Below are 21,179 nucleotides of genomic sequence, written 5' to 3' on the forward strand. Positions count from 1 at the left end.
CCCTGAAACACCCATTCTGGTGTCTCTTTAAACTGTTCATTGTTTGCTCATCCTTTGTTTGTCGAGCTCTGTCGTCATTGTGTCCAGTTACAGAACGTTTCCATCAATCTAAGAAGCTCCGGTCCTTTGTGCTTGCAATCCCTCCGGCTTCCAAATCCAGTTCTGAGCGATCACCAATCCGCTCTCTACAAACTTTTCTGGGTATTTCACGTAAATGGAATCATACAACATGTGGCTTTTGCTATGGTTTCTTTTTCAAGAAAGAACAAGCTTCCCTCCAGTGGTGTACCAGGAGTTCCTTTTTACTGAAGAGTAATATTTCATTCCATGTGTAGACAGAGCACAGTTATGATTTGTTGGCATTAATTTGGGTTTCTTCGGCTTTCGTCTGTTTTGAACAATGCTGCTATAAATGTGGATGTCTTTTTGTGGGTGTGTGCCATCATTTCTCTTTGGTAGATTCCTAGGGGTAGAAATATTGGGCTGTCTGGGGAGTTTATATTTACCTCTTTATGAAGTTGCCCACCTGTTTTGTTTTTTTCCCAAGCAGCTGTATCATTTTACACTACCAACAGCAACAGAGCACACAGGGACTTGTTTCGTCATAGCTGTCACACATTGCTTTCCCATCTCTTTGATGATACCTGTTCTATTAGGGAATGCTATTGGCCATCTTTTCAGGAAGCTCACCCATTCATACATATTACTTGAAACAGAAACATTCATTCAGTTTTTCTTTTTCTTTCTTTCTCTTTTTATTTTTGATTTTTCAAGACAAGGTTTCTCTGTGTAGCCCTGGCTGTCCTGGAACTCACTCTGTAGACCAGGCTGGCTTCGAACTGAGAGATCTACTGGCCTCTGCTTCCTGAATGCTGGCATTAAAGACCTGTGCCACCACTGCCTGGCCAATTTTGTTTTGTTTTTGAGATGGGTCTTACTGTGTAGCTCTGGCTGGCCTGGAACGCAGAGATACACCTGCCTCTGCCTTTTGAGAACTAGGATTAAAGGCGTGCACCATGATGCTCAGTTTATAGCCCAGTTTTAATTGGGTTACTTATGTCTTCATTATTGGTATTTAAGAGTTCTTTATAACTGAGGGATGGTGGCACACGCCTTTAATTCCAGCACTCAAGAGGCAGAGGCAGGCAGATCTCTGTGAGTTCAAGGCCAGCCTAGTCTACAAAGTGAGTTCCAGGACAGCCAGGTCTGTTACACAGAGAAACCCTGTCTTGAAAAAACAAAAACAAAACAAAACAAAAGTTCTTCATGTAGTCTACATACAGTATCGATAATGAAATAAATGAAATAGACAATTTACAAGTATTTTCTCTTGGTTTTTGCAACATACACATTCTAAATGAATACATTCAATTAATGTTTTTCTTTAAAAAATCCTGGGCTGGAGAGATGGCTCAGGGGTTAAGAGCACCGACTGCTCTTCCAGAAGTCCTGAGTTCAATTCTCAGCACCCACATGGTGGCTCACAACCATCTGTAATGATATCTGGCACCCTTTTCTGTATACATAATAAATAAATAAATCTTTAAAAAAACCCTTTGCAAGCCCAATGGTGGTATAAGACTTTATCTTACTTGAGAGGCAGAGGCAGGCAGATCTCTGAGTTCAAGGGCAGCCTGGTCTACAGAGAGAATTCCAGGACATCCAGGGGTACACAGAAATTCTGTTCCAAAAACCAATATATATATTATATAATATATAATTATATATATATATATATATCCGTTGCCTAACCCAAGGCTACAGATTTCCTTCATTATTATTTAACTTTTTATTATTTTAAATTTTGTTTTGATGTTTTATTGTGACTTTATCTAAAATTTTATAGGTTCAGTTCTGATATTTAGGCTTATGATCTATTTCTTTTCTTGTTTCCTTGTTTATGTTTTTGAAATAGGGTCTCTCTACATAGCTTGGTTGTCCTGGAACTCACTATGTAGACCAGGCTAGCCTTGAACTCATAGAGATCCACTTGCTTTTGCCTCCTGAGTGCTGGAATTAAAGCATGCGCCACCAAGCCTGGCTATGATTTTTTAATGATTATTCTTATTTATGTGTGTGTTGATATCTGTATGAGTACATGTGTACACAGGTACCTGTGGAAACCAGAAGAGGGCATCAGATCTCCTGGAGCTGGAATTTCAGGCAGTTGTGAACCTTGGAATGGTAAGTGATGGGAACTGAACTCAGGTTCTCTGAAGAGCAGTAAGTGCTCTTAACCACTGAGCCATCTCTACAGCCCTTTAGGATCTATTTAGAATTATTTTTGTGCATCATGGGAAGTAAACAGCTAAATTAATCTGTTGGTATGTAAGTATGAAGTTGTCACAGTGCCTGTAGCCTTAACGACTTGGGAGACACAGCAAAAGGACTGGTTGAATTCAAGAACATTCTGGGCAACACAGCAACACATTGTGTCAAAAGATCCTATCTGTCCATTAAATGGCCTCCACATCTTTATAAAAAAGCTACTGTCGGGGTTGGAGAGATGGCTCAGAGGTTAAGAGCACTGACTCCTCTTCCAGAGGTACTGAGTTCAATTCCCAGCAACTACATGGTGGCTCACAACCGTCTGTAATGAGATCTGGCGCCCTCTTCTGGCCTGCAGTCATACATGCTGTATACATAATAAATACATAAATCTTTGGGGGAAAAAAAAAGCTACTGTCTCCAGACATGGTAGCACACACCTTCAATTCCAGCTCTCTGACTCCAGGTCCAGGGGATCTGATGCCTTCCTTTGGCCTCTTTGGGCACCAGTCAACAATGTGGTATTGTTAAATACATGTAGGCAAACACACATAAATTAAAAAAACAAAAACAAGCCGGGCGGTGGTGGCGCATGCCTTTAATCCCAGCACTCGGGAGGCAGAGGCAGGCGGATCTCTGTGAGTTCAAGGCCAGCCTGGGCTACCAAGTGAGTTCCAGGAAAGGCGCAAAGCTACACAGAGAAACCCTGTCTCAAAAAACAAAAACAAAACAAAACAAAACAAAAAAAAAAAAACAAAAACAAAAAAAACATGCAATGTAACAATGAAAACCGGGTTTGTCTAGATCAACAGCATCATAAGCCAAGGGACGGCAAACCCATTCCTTCTTGTGTGTCTTTGATTTTAGTTTTGTTTGGTTGGAGATACTCATGCTATGGCATACTTCAGTCTGGCCTTGAACTCTTAATTCTCCTGAGTACTGACTGGGCTTACATATTCAGCTTGTGGTGACTTTTATCCTAAATTCTCATTAACTTATATACATATTTCAAGTTCCTCTCCCATGGGCAAGGTGGCTTGGCGGTTAAAGGCTCTTGCAGCTAAGCCGGAGGACATGAGCTTTGATTCCCGGAACCCACCGGCTGGAAGGAGAGAACCAGTTCTCATTAACCTCTAGACACACACACACACACACACACACACACACACACACAGACGGACAGACAGAAGAGGGGAGACAAACACACACACACACACACACACACACACAGAAGGGGGAGACAAACACACACACACACACACACACACACACTGACAGACAGACGGACAGACAGAAGAGGGGAGACAAACACACACACACACACACACACACACACACACACACACACACACACACACACACTGTGTGACACACAGCCCCAGTTTGCCCCACACAAACAAAATGCAATGGTTACATGAGGAACTTTCAGTGAGTCCTGACAAACACACAGCCTTGTGCATCCACCCTGTAAGGTCCCAGACAGACTGACTCCCCAGCTCCTACAAGCCTCTGTCCCCACTGGTAACCCCTCCGGTCTCCCCGCTGAGGCTTCAGCTCTGCTCTGTGCCTTTACAGACCTACTCCTCTGGACCGAATCCTGGGGCAGGACAGAAATGGCTCAGGGGCTAAGAGCACTTGATGTTCTTCCAGAGGACCCAAACTGTCTGTAGTTCCAGCTGTAGGAGACCTGCAGGAACCCACGAGCGTGTGTACACACACACACACACACACACACACACACACACACACACACACACACACAGGCATGTACACACAAATAAAAAAGTCTTTACTAAAGAAAGAAATGGAATCCTACATCCCTCAGCCCTGAGTCCGGCTTCCCTCCAGCCCAGCCTTCAGCATTCTGAGGGATCTACAGGAACCCTGCCCATTGCTCTGTGTCTCCCCTTGGGCCCAGCTACAACCTGTAGGGTCTGGCTTCTGCCCACCACTCCTGCCAGTCTGGACAAACAGGACGGACGACTCTCAAACCTGGTTTCCAAAACCGCCAGAGGGCCGGTCAATACCACACATTCCTGGGGCTCTGCCTCAGAGATATGGGCTCTGGTGGCCGAGGAGGGGCCCAAGGATCTGTGCTTTCCGTAGCAGCTTAAGAGACTTGGAGGCCGCGTTCCCGCCTTTTAAGAGCGGCGAGGCTCTTCTCCACCCCTCCCAACCTGTACAACCTGCCCAGGCTCACGGCATGGCGGCTTTTCCTGTCCACCCCCACTCCCTTAGCTCTGCCTTCGGTGTTCCCGCCTATGTTTGCTCCTCCACGATGGATGGCTAACCCCTCGGCTTCCCAGTCACCGGCAGCTCCTCCTCTGCTTCCTCTTCACCTCCGCAGAAAGGCCTTCCCTGCCTCCCGTGAGTCACTCACCTGGCATACTTGTCACTTGTCATTTTTTTGTTTGTGTGACTCTTAAAGGTCAGTCTCCCTGACTGGGTTGCAGCAGGCTAAGGGCGGATCTGTTTTTGTTGCTTTGCTCTGTATTCCCAAGCCCGGATCTGCTCAGTGTTGAGTAAACTGTCTCCCGTGTTTTTTCTGTTCAAACTGCTTCCCGGCCCAAGCAACCTTGCCACCGCCTTCCTCACTCTTGGCTTTGCCCATTCATACTAGTCTTTCTCTTTTCTTTTCTTTCTTTTTGTTTTTTTGAGACAATGTTTCTCTGTATAGTCCTCCCTGTCCTGGAACTTGCTATGTAGATCAGGTTGGCATAAAGTGCTCAGAGATCCACCTGCCTCTGCCTCTAGAGGGCGGGGATTAAAGGCGTGCGCCTCCATAGCTGCCTTTTCACATTAGCTTTCCAAGGGAAAAGTTGAGGCTGTGCGTCCTCCGGGGCAGACCCCTTATCAACCCGTGGCTTGTTTGTTTTCCTTTAAATGTCACCCATAGGAAGCCGGGAGGTGGCCCGCTGCCTTTGATCCGGGTCTCTCAGCCCCTCTTCCAGATCCCCCGATGTTTGGGGCTGAACCAGAAAGCTGGAGTTACTGCTGTTAGCAGGAATCTCTTGCACCCGGGCCACAACGGCCGCCAGGTCACCGTGGCCCCTCGCACTAGGCCACCTTGCCACTCTGAGATTTGAAACGGGGCAGGTGAGACCCTGGACTTGGCTCGGGAGGGAAGGTGTACCTTGGGGATCTCAGAGGGGCCAGGGGAACCACAGCCTGAGTGGCTAGACTGTGGCTGGAGGTCAAAGGGCAGAGCATCTCTTCTGGCTTCCCTCTTCAGCCGAGTGCCCTTTGTCCTGGCCCGGGGTGGGGGATGGGGGAGTTGAAGACGGCCCCCTAGCTTGACCAATGAACTGACCATCCTGGGGGAGGGACGAGCGGGAGTGGGCGGGACCACTTCTTATCTAACAAACCGCCCTCAGACTAGATTTTTCTCTTTCCAGCCTGTTCTTTTTGACTCTTCCCCGCCTCTCCCCAGGCACCTGCTCTCTCCCCTGGCACCTGCTGCCCAGTAGGAAGGGCAAGAGCAATCCCAGGCAGTGCCTTGTGAGGAGTCTCCACCCCTCCTCCAGCGCTTCCTTCTCCCGGGCGGGCGCCTCTCAGGCCCCGCCCTCACCTGCCCAAGATAATTTTAGTTTCCCTGAGCCTGGAATCTGGATACGCAGGGTTCTCTCCATATTCTCCCGCCTCGACATCCAAAGGCGTGATACCCTCCTAACCACCTGTAGAGACGAGAGAGTGGATCTGAGCTCAAATCCAAGTGTTTGGGATCCCTAGACAGAGCCTGACTTGGGGTCCGGTGTCCGGCTCCTTCTGCTGGAGCTCCTCCAGGTAAGGCGACCGAGATCGGCCTCAGACAATCTGCTCCTACCCCCCATCCTCACCAGGGCCTCAGGTTGTGCCCGCCTCGGGCGGATCTGGCCCGCTGCCCAGGTAGATGGCCCGGAGGCTGCCAGGCTCTCCCCCCCACCCCCCCTGCCGAACGTCCTCGCTTGGTGAGGTCAGGCCACAGGCGGGGAAAGGGGGTGGTGGTAGTTAAGGCCTAAGGTCTTTCTCCCTAAACCGGTGGCCTCAGGCAGGTGTGCCGACGTCCACGGTCTGGGTAAGGAACGCAGCGGGAACTTCATCTTGGGGGTGGGATGCAAGTTAGGTCTGGGTCCCTAAGGAAAGCGTCATTCTCCTGATGCTCTCTGGCGGCTTCGCTGCATTGTTTTGTTTGTTGCTGGGCACCTCGAATCCTTCCCCTTCCTCACCTTGCTCCCCGAGACCTCCCGTGTTTTTCATCTTGTGCCCCTCACACTCCTTCCTTCTCTCCCAGTGAATTCGTGAATGGGAGGTAGGGTCTCTTCGTCACCTCCGGAAATCTGGACTTTCCGGCTAAAACTACTTCTTTCTACGCAGGACCAGCTAATTGGAGGTGTGGGGGGGGGCATCCGGAGGTGGCCCTTCTCTACCTTGCTGAGCTCAGTTTACTACAATCTGGGGTTCCCATTTGGAGGGGAGTAAAGGAGAGGGATTCCCACATGGTTGGAACTCCGTCCCTCCACGCCGTTGTCCCACCTCGGATGTGGAAGCCCGGTGGGCTGAGGATCCCTCCCGGCTGCAGCTGCAGATGCATGTGGACAAAGAAAGCTGGAGATGCGGGTGCTGTGAGAAGGGTCTGCCCTGCAGGGCCAGGAAGAGAGTGTGTGGCGGGTCATGTGGGCCTGTCTTGAATCTGAAGCTGGGGAAGGACCTAAGTCCGGGTCTGGGTCTTCATGGCAGGATTGGGACAGACTGCACCTGAGGGCCAGATGGTAGCATTTTCAGCCTTTTTTAAATATTTACCCGACCCCCCCCCCCCAAGAATGCAATGCCTTCTGGGTTGTGAGTCTGTGCTAGTTTGGACTCTGTTCTCGCGCGCGCGAGTGTGTGCGTGCGCGTGTGTGCGTGTGTGTTTGTACACCTCCTCAAATGCAAAATAATGATTAACTCTACAGGCAACTCTAGCATTCTTCCCAAATTAAACATTAAAAGAGTTGTCCCGCCCCCCCTTTATTCCATTGGATGTTTTTTCCTGGGCGGAGTGGGCGGAGCATCAACTTCGGGTCAACTAAGGGTTTCCTACCTCCTCCTCTGGGCCCAGTACCCCTAAAGGTTAAGCCCCCTCTCCCCTCCCCAAGTCCTGATGGGCGTTGGCTTGGTGTACTGGACCAGAACCAGTCCTCAAGCTGCCCAGGCCACTGGCTCACCAACCCCTCTCCTAGACCTGGGAGGAGTGGATGGTGGCCCTTGTTTGCTGTTGGCCCTAAACATTGAGGCCTCGCCACTCGCCTTGGGGTTTGCTAGGTGGGGCAAGATTCAGGAAGTAAACAAGGCGGCTGGGAGGGTAGGAGAGAGGGTGGGGCCGGCGCTGCTGAGGCTGGGGAGCTGCCGTTGGAGTGGCCTGGTTGAGAGGACTAGTTGGTTGGGGGACCAGTTTCTCCGCTGGAAGCTTTGCTTAGGCTCTAGTTAGAATGTCTCCGATCTCTTGGGCAGGGACTGCAGGCAGGGCCCACAGCGGGCTCCTCTACCCCATCTTATCTTTTAGGTACCTGCCGGCTTCTGGCCTTCCCCAGCTGAAGGGTGGGGTGGAGGGATCTGGAAGCTAACCCTAGTGCAGCCTGCTCCTGGGCCTCTGACATCAGACTGTAATCTGACTTGAATCTGCTTCCTCCGCTTTCAAACAGCTGTCCAGCTGGATGATGTTTTCTGCCTTGGAGGGAGGGGCACCCCGGCAGAGACCTCCCCCCATCTCTCCCTAAAATGAAACATCAGATGGGTGCGAGTGGGTGTCAGGTGTTCTGCTTGTTCTGCCTGGCTCTCCTGGGGGTGCTTTGCTCTGTCTGCCTGCCTGTCCCCTTGGGTGTTTTAACTCCATTACTGCCTGATGGTCCCCTTCTGGTCAGGACATCCCAGAGTGTGTTCAGAAATCCTCTTCCACAGAGCAATATACAGGAGTCCCCAAGGCCAGGTGCATCATCGTACATCCTGAGGGTAGTTAACAGCAAAGAGAGTTGTAAGTTCAAGACCCAGGCTAGGCAGGGCTGAATGCTGCTTGCACATCACCAGGAGGTGGGCTCCAATCCCGAGAGGTTCCTGGATCCAGCCCGGGCATTTCCTCCCACCTCCCTGGGTTATAAGCAAGCTGATGGTTTAGGACTAAGGTGGGCAGCCGATTGGTCCCACCTGGGCTGGACATTGGCCAAGGGTGGGGAAGGTGATGTCACGGAAGCCTCGGGCTGCTCCACCCCACATCTTCATCTTTTCCCAACCCGCACCTCTCTCTCGCTCCCAGGCTGCCCGCTCCCAGGCTCCCCAGGTTGGAGAGTCAGGGACCGAGGGCAGAGGCAGGTTGTTTGTGTTCCTCTTCAGCCAGGAAGTCCTAAAGATGAGTCAAAGTTGAATGGAGAGCCTGGGGCATAGCTGTCCCGCCCCGCCCTGACTCACCTGTCCCCCAGATCTCTTCATGCCCTCACGGAAGGGTCAAGGGTTTTTCCTATCCTATCCTGGTGCCGGGAACCTTCCTAGGTGCCTGGGCAGCCTCACAGTCCTGGTGCAGGGTCTGGAGAACAGGCAGGGTGCCAGGATTGGCATTTTGTCTAGGTCCTGCCAGGTTCAGCACCTCGGGGTCTGCTGGTTCCTGGGGAGAAGGGCTGGAACCTCCCCCCCTCTTCCCTTTGCCTGGTCTCACCTGTCCTTACTTGTCCTTGCTCCTCTGCTCCCGTGGGCGCTAAGGTATAGGTGAGACTCTGGCGTGTGTGCCAGGTGCTTTCAGACCAGAGATGGGATAAAAACAGGTGCGCAGTCATGGGGGCAGGGTTCCCGGCACAAGGCTGAGTGTGGCAAGTCCCAGAGGACTTCTCCTACATAGGAGGTGGTGAGGCTGCAGGGACAAGTAGGGCAGGATGAGGGGCCCGGAAACGCCCATAGTTTGGAGGTTGCTGGGTTACGAGCCCCCCAGACTAGGCCTTCTGTTCCCACCACAACCGGAGCACACTGTCCTGCCTTTCTGATTCCTGTCCTTCCTCACCGCCTCTTTCTCTGTGTGTGTCACTCATCACTAGGCCAGGTGTTACCACAACAGGCTTGGCGACTGCTTCTGGCAACAAGGTGCCAGAACAACAGTGCTGGACAAATTCACAGAGCCCCGTGAAGGAGCAGCCTTTGCCCTGACCCTGTGGCTGCAGCTAGGGGCACGTGGCGGGGAGCCTACCCGTTCTTTCCTGAGCGGCTTCTGTTGCAGGAAGAACGCTGGCGTTGGAGTCCCAGTCACCAGACTGAAAGCTACTGGGCACATGCACGCTTCCTTCTCAGGACCCCGGTGTCCCTTTCTGTAAAGTGGACATGTCCTGTTCTTCTCAGAGGAAGCTGCAGTGTGAAGACATCAGTCAGTGGCAGCACATGGCATCGGCAGGGCTGCATTGTTTTCACAGGTGCCATGGAACTGGATCTGAGCCCACCTCATCTCAGCGGCTCCCCGGAAGATGTGTGCCCAGCTCCTGGGACCCCTCCCGAGACTCCCCCGCCCCCTGATAACCCTCCGTCAGGGGATGTGAAGCGGTCCCAGCCTCTGCCCATCCCAAGCAGCAGGTCGGATGGGGCGGTGGGGCTGCATTGGCAGGGAGATCTGGGGACGGGGAGGGGAGCCAGCCCCGGCTAACACGTAGGGGCTTCCATCCCTCGACTCCGACACAGGAAACTTCGAGAAGAGGAGCTTCAGGCGACCTCTCTACCCTCCATCCCCAACCCCTTCCCTGAGCTCTGCAGCCCCCCTTCACAGAAGCCCATTCTTGGGGGGTCCTCCGGTGCAAGGGGGTTGCCTCCTCGAGACTGTGGCCGCCTTCACGTGAGTTGTTTTGGGAAAGGGAAAAAACGGGGACAGAGCGGCCCCAGCCCTGGGCAGATAGGGTGGCGCCTCTTTAGTGCGGTTGGGGCATCTTGAGGATAGGAGTCAGAGAGGAGAATCCCCCCTGCCTTACCCCAAGTCACCTGCAGTTCCTGGGGTGCAGGTGGTGAAGGTCTACAGCGAGGATGGGACCTGCCGGTCTGTGGAGGTGGCAGCGGGTGCCACCGCTCGCCATGTGTGTGAAATGCTGGTGCAGCGAGCTCACGCCCTGAGCGATGAGTACTGGGGCCTGGTGGAGTGTCACCCCTATTTAGCGCTGGGTGAGTTGGGGCACAAGGAGCTGTGGGACGATGTCTTGGGCCAGAGAGGTGGCTCATCGGTGAGGCTTGGTTCATCTCTACCGACTCTCGCCTTTCACCCTTGGTCGCAGAGCGGGGTGTGGAGGACCATGAGTTCGTGGTGGAGGTGCAGGAGGCCTGGCCTGTGGGCGGAGACAGTCGCTTTGTCTTCCGCAAAAACTTCGCCAAGTATGAACTGTTCAAGAGCCCCCCAGTGAGTGAGAACCTGGGTGTACACACACACACACACACACACACACACACACACCGGTTCCCCAGCCTGGATTCTTGAGCTTTCATCCCTGACTCCTTTCTTTCCCAGCATACCCTGTTCCCAGAAAAGATGGTCTCCAGCTGTCTGGATGCACAAACAGGCGTATCCCATGAAGACCTCATCCAGGTGAGGTCTCTCTCACCATATATCCACAATTCCCCCCAGAGTCATTATCCAGTGTTTCTAACCCCTGCTGCCATGTGTGAGCTGATCTGTATGTTTGTTGGCATTTTCCCTCCACTGTGGTGACCTTGCTGGGGAAATGGTGACAGTCAGGATTGACTCTGCCCCTCTGGAGGCCTGAGAGGAGGCAAGCCTTTCATCCTCTATTCACATCTGTCCTCAGAACTTCCTGAATGCCGGCAGCTTCCCCGAGATCCAGGGCTTCCTGCAGCTCCGGGGATCCGGCCGGGGCTCAGGCCGAAAGCTGTGGAAACGGTTCTTCTGCTTCCTGCGTCGATCTGGTCTCTATTACTCCACCAAGGGCACCTCCAAGGTGAGGTCTTGAGGGTCAGCTCTAGCCTGTCATGTACCTCTTCCTCAGTGGTACTCCCAGACCTTTCCACTCTTAGGCCAGGGGACTCTCAGTTATTCTTCCCTCCCCTTGGGCTGGCTGTCTTCAGGCCATGTGGGCATCTATCTACCCCAATCCCTGTTTAGCTCACCTACCCTAGGAATGGCGATAGAAAAGACAGGTGACTTGAATCCGCCTCTGCTTGTGTGTGTGTGTGTGTGTGTGTGTGTGAATGTCAGTGGTCAGTCTCAGGTGGACCTCCTCAGGAGCTGTCTACCTTGTTTTTTAAGACAGGGTACCTACTAGGACCTAGAACTTGCAGATTAGGTTAGGCTGACTGGTAGGAGAGCCCCCAAGAACCTTGCTGTCCCCACACTGGGATTAGAAGTTTGTAGCATCACATCCAGCTCTTTAGGTCGGTGCTGGGGATCAAACTCAGGGCCTCCCGATTGCCCAGCAGGCACTTTGCCAACTGAGCTCTCTCCTCAGCCCTCAGTCTCTAGTTGCTGTGTGAACATGGTTATTCCCCTGCCTCTCCCTGGTCCTAAAATCTCTTTACCTGGTGAGGCGCTCATGTGGAGATAAGACCTCCCTGTACCAAGTCCTGCTTTCTCACAATGCCCAGGACCCGAGGCACCTACAGTATGTGGCGGATGTGAATGAGTCCAATGCGTATGTGGTGACCCAGGGCCGCAAACTCTACGGGATGCCCACGGATTTCGGCTTCTGTGTCAAGGTGAGGAGGACTCAAGCCTGGCCTGGTCTGGGGGAGGGCGAGAGCGGCCCCGTTCTAGTGTCCTACCTCTGGCTTTTGACCCCCACCTTGAGAATCCCAGCCTATTCTCCCTACACCTGCACGTCTGGATAGTCCTTGGGTCCTTCCCTGCCTCGTGGGCACAGAATCGGACAGGGGACAGCCCACTTCCTCTCCCCACAGCCCAACAAGCTTCGAAATGGCCACAAGGGGCTCCACATCTTCTGCAGTGAGGATGAGCAGAGCCGTACCTGCTGGCTGGCTGCCTTCCGTCTCTTCAAGGTGAGAGCCCCGGGATGGCAGGGGGGCTGGCCTTGCCTGAGGGAGGTGATGTAGCTCTGTCTTCCCAGTAAGAGGTCACCATAGCCCCGGCCTCCGAGAATACCAGTCAGGAAGGGCAGGTTCAGCCCCGCTCTGGAGAAGTCCTGGCCTGAGCGCTGTCACTGCCCATCTCCTAGGCTCTCTTGACCTCAAACCTTTTTTTCTTCTCCTGCCTCCAGTATGGGGTGCAGTTATATAAGAATTACCAGCAGACTCAATCCCGTCAATTGCGCCTATCCTACTTGGGGTCTCCGCCCTTGGTGAGTATACTCAAGGGTATTAGGAGAGGTGGGGATACAGGCCCAGGGCAGCTATTCTGACCCCCCCCCCTCCTCCTTCTGTCCTCTTCCCAGAGGAGCGTTTCAGATAACACCCTAGTAGCCATGGACTTCTCTGGCCAGGCTGGGCGTGTCATTGAGAACCCCCGGGAGGCTCTGAGTGCTGCCATGGAGGAGGCCCAGGCCTGGAGGGTAAGGGTCTGCGTGCATCTGTGTGTCTGCTGTACCGCCTCCCAATGGGCTTTCATGGAGGAGAAGGGAGGAGGAGGGCTTGGGGAGGTGGCGGATGCCAACGGCACCCTGACTCCCATGTCCCCCACTGCAGAAGAAGACCAACCACCGTCTGAGCCTGCCCACTCCATCCTCTGGCTCCAGTCTTAGCGCAGGTGGGTGATCGTCTCGAGTTCCTAGGATGGGCTGCATTGCTACTCTGAGCAGTCTTGGCTGGGGTCCGAGGTGCCTTCCCCGAATGACCAGCATCTTTTCCCCTGACCCCAGCCATCCACCGTACCCAGCCCTGGTTCCACGGACGCATTTCCCGGGAGGAGAGCCAGCGGCTAATCGGACAGCAGGGCCTGGTGGATGGGTAAGGGGCTGGGCTGGGTCGGGTAACAGACCTGGGGACCAGCGAGACCCTCGGGCAGGTGGAACCAGGAGTCCCTGGTAATGCGGTTTTGTCTCCCCAAAGTGTGTTCCTGGTCCGGGAGAGCCAGCGCAACCCACAGGGCTTTGTCCTTTCCTTATGCCACCTGCAGAAAGTCAAGCATTACCTCATTCTACCGGTGAGTAACCCCCGACTCCTCATTGGGGATTCTTGTAGCCAGGGGATACATGACTCGAAGCCCTACTATGTGCCTTGCTTTTTCCCTGTACAAGAAACGGGGGTCGATTGCTGGCCCCATGGGCCGCTCCTCCACCCGGGACCTCTCCCTGACCTGCTCTCTGGCCACACCACAGAGCGAAGAGGAGGGCTGCCTCTACTTCAGCATGGACGACGGCCAGACCCGATTCACAGACCTGCTGCAGCTGGTGGAATTCCACCAGCTGAACCGAGGCATCCTGCCCTGTGTGCTACGCCACTGCTGTGCCCGTGTGGCCCTCTGAGCCCACATGAGCCATCAGAGCCCATGGGGCTGCCTGCCACCCTTCCGTTCAGTGGACTTGACGCAGGTGGAGGGGATAGTGAACGGCTGAAGCGCTCTTCCATCCCACGTCTCTTGTTTCTTTACCTCCCTCAGGCAACAGACCATCCCCCAGCCCTGTCCATCCCTGACGCCTGTCCCCAAGGGAGGCATTTGTGGTCCTCTCCTCAGGAGCTCCTGAGGCACTATTCCAGTGAGGGGCATTATGTGAGAAGTAGGGGCAGCCCAGGTGGTCTCAAGCCCCACACCCTGTACAGACTAAGAGGCCAGTTGATCTGCTCTGTTTTATACTAGTGGCAATAAAGATTATTTTTTGATACACCCATGAGTTCTCTCTGGCAAGAACTGAGAAGAGGGCCAGCAGAGGTAAAGAAAGGTGTTGGTGAACCAGAATACGCCCCTGAGCACAAAAATGGTCTTAGTTGCCTGGGAGCTTCCATATCCTAGCAAGTACCCTGGCACAGTCAGTCAGTGCTGGTTAAATGGATGAGTGGACAATGAGCAACAGGGGACTGTGCTTTTATTTCATTCTTTTTTTTTCAATTATGTTTTATATCTGTGTATGTGCACGTGTGAGTGCAAGTGCTCAAGGGAGCCAGAAGGGGGCGCTGGATCGCTTGGAACTGTAGCTGGGAGCTGTCTGATATGGACGCTGGGACCCCAAACTCAGGTCTTCTGCAAGAGCAGCGCATACCTTTAGCCAGTGAGCCATCTCTTCAGCCCCAAGGGACTGGGCTTTTCTGACAGAGCCTGGGATCTGGAGATGAACCAGATGTGATGGTGCATCCTGGAATCTCAGCACTCGGGTAGTAGAGGTAGGAAGAACATTTTGGGGGAAGCCTGGGCTACATGAGGCCCCTGTCTCCCCACAAACAAAAACAAGATGAGTCAGCAGCAAGCCTTGGACTAGTTGATGGACAGTGAGCCCTGACGAACAAACACCACAGCAGAGGTAACGACTCACTTCCCACAAGCCCCTGTGTCTTCCACCAACCTCTTCTCTCTCTTTCTAAGCCCAGATCTGCTTTCTGTCCCTGTAGTCCCCCTCACCCAGAAAGCCAGAAAGGGAATGACCATGCAGCCCCCCACCCCACCCTACCCTGAGTCTGACTACCCTCTCCAGCCCAGCCTTCAGCTTCCAGAATGATTTTTGTAAAGTGCATACTTGGCCACTGCTGAGCCAGGCTGCATTTTCCCCAAGAGTCTCGTGCCCTCACCCAGCCTGATAGGAGCTTTAGAATACGTGTTTCCAATGGCAACACCTGCGCCTCTTGCTCGAGTTGCAGAGACACATCTTTTAGAAAGTGAACCCCAGGTGGATATTATTTTGCCAAAAAGAGTCAAACTTGACTCTGGTTCCGTGGATTTAATAACTAGTTTACGGGAAATATGAGGGCTAGAGGAACACATGAATTGACACGTGGGGACAGTTAGCAAAATCTGGACTGGGGAACTACAGAAGAGATGGCTGCGTTTCTACTTCAATAACAACAGAAATGACAAGAAAAGCGAAGACGGGGAGTGTCTGGATTCTAAGAAATTTAGATGTGACAGCCAAATGATTCAAATCCAAACTCGCTGCAAAAATACATTCATGAGCAATTGGGGGACATTCTAACTCACGATAGTAAGGAATATGCTTAATTTTTAGACAAAATTTAAGGTATAGTAGTGGCATGGTAGTTCTTCCTCCCACCCCATGAAAAGACTTATTCTAGTTGGATGTGATGGTAAAGTGTCCCAGTGCCGCTCTGGCAAGTTCCTGGCAAGCCTGGGCTACATGGGGAGACTATCTTAACAAACATACGAACCCAGCAGGGGGTGAGACTCTTTGAAGTTTCTTTCCCTCCCTCCCTGCCTCTCTCCCTCCCTCCCTCCCTCCCTCCCTCCCTCCCCCTCTCTCTTTTCTTTCTTTCTTTCTTCTCTCTCTCTCTCTCTCTCTCTCTCTCTCTCTCTTTCTTTCTTTCTTTCTTTCTTTCTTTCTTTCTTTCTTTCTTTCTTTCTTTCAGATTTACTTATTATGTACACAGGGTTCTGCCTGCATGCATGCCTGCAGGCCAGAAGATAGCACCAGATCTCATTACAGATGGTTGTGAGCCACCATGTGGTTGCTGGGAATTGAACTCAGGACCTCCAGAAGGACAGTCAGTGTTCTTAACCTCTGAGCCATCTCTCCAGCCCTCATTTGAAGTATTTCCAGTGAGATGACATGATGTCTTGGTTTTCCCAAGACACTCGCACTGCTGTTCTGCAGGGTCTCATTGTGTATTCCTGGCTAGGCTGAAATTTGCTATGTAGACCAGGCTGGCTAGCCTGGAACTCACAGAGATCCACCTGCCTCTGGCAGACTCCCATCCCCCAACCCCATCCTTGTTTTAGTCAAGGTTTCTATTGCTGTAAGAGACACCATGACCACAGCAACTCTTATAAAGGAAAACATTTCATTGGGATGGCTCACTTACATTTTCAGAGGTTCAGGCCATTATCATCATGGCTGGGAGCATGGCACCATGCAGGCAGACATGGTGCTGGAGGAGTAGCTGAGACTCCTACATCTTGCAGGCATCAGGAAGTCGACTGAGACACTGGGCAGTATCTTGAGCATAGGAAACCTCAAAGCCCACCCCCACAGTGACACATTTCCTCCAACAAGGCCATACTTACTCCAACAAAGCCATACCTCCTAATAGTGTCACTCCCTATGACATTATGGGGGCCAATTACATTCAAATGACCACAGTCCCTGAACACCAGCGCTGGGACTAAAGGCATGTGTCGCCATGTCCAGCTTGGCTTCATTTTTCAGAAGATCCAGATTTGTTGATGTCCTCATTACTTTTGACATGCTTGAAAAACCTCACAACTTTTTTAAAAGCAGAGAACCTTTCTAAACCTGAGAGTGAGCACGGGGCAAGGGAACAGCTGCTTTGCCAGCCACATCACCGTCCTTATTCAAATCCTAGCTCTCCCATGAACTGGGAGGGCAGACTGTAGGACAGCTGGGATGTCTCGCTGGCTCTGGGGGCCAGGGTTAGGCACATTCTGCCCCCCCTTAGCTGGATTTCGGGTAGAACTCCTAAACTGCAGAACAGGCCTTTCTAAAGAGGCTCTCTGGAGGCCCTGTCTCTGCAGTCAGGTTGGCCTGAGGTGACCTCAAAGGTCCGGCCACTTCAGGAGCACTTGTGCCAAGTTCAGCAGCATTGGTGGCCAACTGGGACAAAGACTACTCTCGCTTGTCTGATGCCAGACTAGGGAGCTTGGAGCCAGGCCTGACAAAGAGAGACAAAGAGACCCCTTCCACACTCCAGCCTGTCGCCTGCTGGGACCTCCCCTGCAGAGCTCTCTGTGGCCGAGATACAAGGCCTGCAGATATCACTGCTGTTCCGCAGGGCTTGAGGCAAGGATCAGTGCCCTGCACAGCTGGACACCTGCCACAGCCCCCAGAACTCGCTCTTTTACTGGCTGCTCCTCAAGCTTGGAACTGGGAGTGTACTGCCCATGGATGCCCAGTGCCACTCCTGAGGTATTCGTGCCAAGGTCCCAGGAAAGGGGCCAAGATGAGTCACCTTTTAAGCGTGTCTGAAGAGTTAGGCTGCCCCCACAGAGAACTCAGCATCTCCTCAGCACCTGAGGTACTAGACAGGGGATTACGCCCCTTCTAGGTCAACCCGCCAATCGGAATCTCTGAGACCGATATGCCTTCCATTTTACATGCAGAAAACTGAGTCTCAGAACACGTGACCCACTTGGGGTCACGGAGAAAGTTAGGAACAACCAGCCCAGGCGGCAGACAATGGACACCATCCTTTCCAGCCCTGGAGGAGGAATTGGAGGGCGATGGGGGCCAGAAGGGATGGCGGCTACCTCCTGGTGGGAGGAGGGAGCCTGCTCCTGCAAGTTATCCTCTGACTTTCCCTGCTACACGTGCACCATGGCATGTGACCTTCCAGATAAATAAAGGTAAAAAATTGTTTTGAGGGCTTTAAAGGGGTCCAGTGGGTAAAGGTACCTGTTGCCAAGCCTGACATCCCGGCCAATCAAACACCAGGACCCATGTGGTTGAAGGACAGAACCAACTGTGGCAAATTGTCCTCTGACCTTCACATACACACACACACACATACACACACACACACACACACACACACATACACACACACACATACACACACATACACACACACACACATACACACACACACACACACACCACACTTCATTGCATGAGCACACAGCCCACACACATGCACACTAATAAACAAACATAATAAATTATAATAAATGAATATAATTAAACCATGCTCATCATATATATGGTATTTATGAGAGGTGTATACACACATATGAGAGAGAGAATATCAATCTCACTAGTGCAGGCTGGCCTCTACCTTGTAGTCTTCCTACTTCCCTCCAGTCCTCCCCTTTAGGGTCACCGTATGTACACCCCACTAGAGTATCAGTAGTGGAAACAGGCCCTGTGACTGGAGTTGAGGGGAGCTGTGTAGAAGTGGGAGTGTTGCATGCACACCACACACATGTGATAAGGAAGGCTTATGCATCCTTGAAACTGCCAGTTTCTAGGGCGTGAGCCATATCCTCCAGCACACAGTAGAACCCCCCCCCCCCCCCCCCCCCCGGTCCTTCTGGGTACCTGCTCACTTTTCCCCCATAGGATTCCAGCATATTCAGCCCTTGCCAGCTCTGGCCTACCTGGCTCTCTTAACTTCCATCAGACTGTATCCACAGTTTTGGCTTCCCTCCTCCCAGGCTGGGGAGCCACCCAGGCCCACACATCTTAGGGATGAACTTGGTGGGGGATTTTTTACCGGGCGGGGGGGAGGTGAAGGTGTCTGGAGTGTGTTTAGTGAGGAAGAAGAGGCCCCAGACTGGTGAGACCAGGTTGGGGCTGGAGAGAGCATGCACGGGGGGCGGGGGGGGGGGCACACACACAGGTGTGTGCAAGGTGATCCAGTGCCCACTGCTATGCTCCTGCCGCCAGTTCAGCCTTCACGACGATGATCCGACAGCCTGACGCTTTGAACACTGCGAAGCGAGGACCCAAATACGCCCCGTCGGTCCCCGGACCCTCTTTAGGGTCTGGTGTGACGTCACAGTCTCGAATCCGTCCCCGGGCAGCCCCAGGCCAGCTGGTGCGCTCAGCTGCGACCTGGTGTTGGCGCCGAGTGGGTCCCTGCGAGCTCCCAAGCGGTTCCAGCCGCGCTGCTGCAGTGCCACCCAGCGGCCATTCCGAGAACTGTGGCCGGCCGACGTCTCCCGAGGTTCCCCAGTTGGCTCGTGCGCACTTCCCCTGCCCCTCCCCCGTTTCCTAGCTGCGATCGGGGGCGCGGGGTGCTCCTACCTCGCGGCAGTGCCCGGAAGGGCGGGGCGCGGCGCAGCGGCGGCGCTGGGCTGTGACCCGGGTGGTTTCACTTCTGGATCCCACTCCGCCGGGGCTGGGAGAGGAGGACCTGGGTGGGGGCGGCAAGGGCGGTACCTGCGGGCAGGCGGGACCCCTGGGGTGTCACGCGACCCACGCCTTCCTGCGCTCCCCACCGCCCCTAGGCTCCACTCCACTGTCCCCAGATCTGTTGCGTGTCCGCAGCGGCCGCCGCCCCGTCGGGGCTACAAGACCCCCGAGAGGCGCCGGGCGGCGTGGGCGGCAGGAGGGGAGAGCTGTGAAGCCGCAGGCCTGGGGTTAAGCTGCTGGCTGCTGGGACGCCAGGCTGTTTCTCAGAAACATAGCTGGCCCTTCCCTCACGCCCTTGGCTCCCACCTCGCGCCTCACCCCTTCTCCCCATCACTGCATGAAGTCTCTCCCAGGTTCCCTGACTCGGGAATCAGTGTCCACCCTGAGAAGGGGTGTAGAGCACTCCAGCACCCACATCCAGAGCCTCCCACAGTTGTACAGGTGAAGAGGCAGGAGCCTGGTACCTCTCAGTCCCTCGCCTCTTTGGCCCAGCGTCTCACAAACAGTTGAGGCAGTGACATCTTGGGAAAATCCCAGGCCACACTCTTCACCTCCTGCACCCACCTGCTAGGAGTCCTAAGGTCAAGAGAAGGGAACAGGATTCCCTATTCCTGGGTTGGCTTCTGGTGTCTACTAGAGCTCTGGGGTTGAAGTTGAGTTTAGAGGCCCAGCCCAAAGAAATCGGAAAGATTCATGACTCCAAGGAAAATTAAGATCCAGCATGTAAAGCACTGGAGGTCACCCAGAGAGTCACGAGGCTGAGACCAGAATATGAGTACCGGCACCAAGTTGTCCCCCAACACATCCAGCAGCTCTGCAAGAAAGGTTGAGAATGTAATTCCAGTGGGGGTGGGATGGAGCTTGAGTTGGTGGTGGGACAAACGTGTGGGGTTGGGGGTTGGGGGGGAGGGTAGCACCTGCCCCCCTGGTTCCCATCCATCAGCCTCCCCCAGGGCTGTGGTTTATTTGACTAGGCTGCTCTTCTGGGCCAGGGGGCAGAGGGGAGGGGGGGGGGTTGATGGGAAAAAAATTCTGGGGCTTCCTGCCCCCTCACTCCTGAGTAGGGGGTGGTGGTGGTGGCAGGTTACATCACTCACAAGCACTCTAACCTCGGTTCTTTCCACTCAGATCTTTTTCCTTGTGTATGTGCTTATTATATACACGGGGGGGGGGGGGGCGCTCTGTTATTTGGGGGCAGGGAGGCAGCTGCATACTTCACAGGTCAAGACAGAGTTAAAAACAAAACCGCATAGCAAACTCAACACCCGTGTCCTTCAGGGACTTTCCATGACACCTTTCCTTCCTCCTTTCCCCCCAAGCCAAGGAGTACCTCCCTAGAGGGCCTCCCCCGCCAGGTGCAGTGGCTTTTGGCTTTTATGCAAACAACTGTCTGCCTGGGAATGCTCCAGGGGCAGAATCTATGGCCTGGGTGGGACATCCACTTCACTCTCTTCCTCAGGCCATCCCTGGTAGTCTGTAGCTCTGGTGTCTAATGCCCTGGGATTTTAAGGATAGGTAGGAGGGAAGGGAACTCGGTCCTTTGCCTCCCTCCCTTAGGTGGCAGTTGCCCGCAGGTGGAGATTTGGGTCCTCCAGCCTTGCAGGTGGCCTGGGGTGTGGAGTCATGGGGTTGGGGGAGGCCGCAGGTGTGAGGTGGCATCTCTTGCTGGGGGCCACCAACCCCTCTAAAGCGACACTGGTCACTAGAGCTAGGAATGTAAAGTGTCAGGCTGGAGGGGAATGCCCCCCACCTCCTTGAAAAGGGTTCAAGGCCTCCCTGTCTCCTCTTCTTCCCCCAGCTCCTTCTCCTTGGGAGGGAGGGAGTTTGGGGAAGGCCATATACATGCCTGCTGGTTAGCTGAGGGAAGGCTGCTTCTGAGTGATTCCCGCTAAAATACAAGGGCAGGCTGGCCTGCCCTTCCCGTCTCCTGCCCTGGGAGGATTTGCTAGAAGTCCCCAAAGCAAAAGGGAGGAAGATATTGCTGCAATAGAGTTTGGGGGGGGG

General features: G+C 53.5%; 1 protein-coding gene across 5 annotated transcripts; it reads left to right on the forward strand.

Moving 5' to 3' along the window:
• Positions 1–4,713: 4,713 nt before the first annotated feature.
• Positions 4,714–14,029, forward strand: Grb7 (growth factor receptor bound protein 7). Of its 5 annotated transcripts, XM_076543300.1 has the most exons (16): positions 5,165–5,364; positions 5,664–6,051; positions 9,675–9,831; positions 9,937–10,087; positions 10,251–10,407; positions 10,518–10,639; positions 10,748–10,825; positions 11,046–11,195; positions 11,839–11,949; positions 12,151–12,249; positions 12,468–12,548; positions 12,642–12,758; positions 12,892–12,952; positions 13,065–13,152; positions 13,255–13,348; positions 13,524–14,029. In XM_076543300.1, exons 3-16 carry the CDS (start codon positions 9,680–9,682, stop codon positions 13,668–13,670), a joined length of 1,608 nt encoding a protein of 535 aa, XP_076399415.1. In that variant the 5' UTR covers positions 5,165–5,364; positions 5,664–6,051; positions 9,675–9,679; the 3' UTR covers positions 13,671–14,029. The 5 variants fall into 5 exon arrangements, with proteins under 5 accessions (XP_006971898.2, XP_076399415.1, XP_015862636.2 ...); XM_006971836.3 differs by having other exon boundaries at positions 4,714–6,051; XM_016007150.3 differs by lacking the exon at positions 5,165–5,364 and having other exon boundaries at positions 5,746–6,051; positions 13,443–14,029.
• The last annotated feature ends 7,150 nt before the right edge of the window (positions 14,030–21,179 follow it).

This window comes from Peromyscus maniculatus, chromosome 8, assembly GCF_049852395.1.
Source record: "Peromyscus maniculatus bairdii isolate BWxNUB_F1_BW_parent chromosome 8, HU_Pman_BW_mat_3.1, whole genome shotgun sequence".
Lineage (NCBI taxonomy): Eukaryota > Metazoa > Chordata > Mammalia > Rodentia > Cricetidae > Peromyscus > Peromyscus maniculatus.

Excerpts from the sequence above, each read along its gene's own strand:
- Grb7 (XM_016007150.3), top strand. The coding sequence starts at position 9,680 with ATGGAACTGGATCTGAGCCCACCTCATCTCAGCGGCTCCCCGGAAGAT. Across the intron at positions 12,250-12,467 it reads CTGCCTTCCGTCTCTTCAAG|TATGGGGTGCAGTTATATAA; the intron begins GTGAGAGCCCCG and ends TCCTGCCTCCAG. Across the intron at positions 12,759-12,891 it reads AGGAGGCCCAGGCCTGGAGG|AAGAAGACCAACCACCGTCT; the intron begins GTAAGGGTCTGC and ends CCCCCACTGCAG.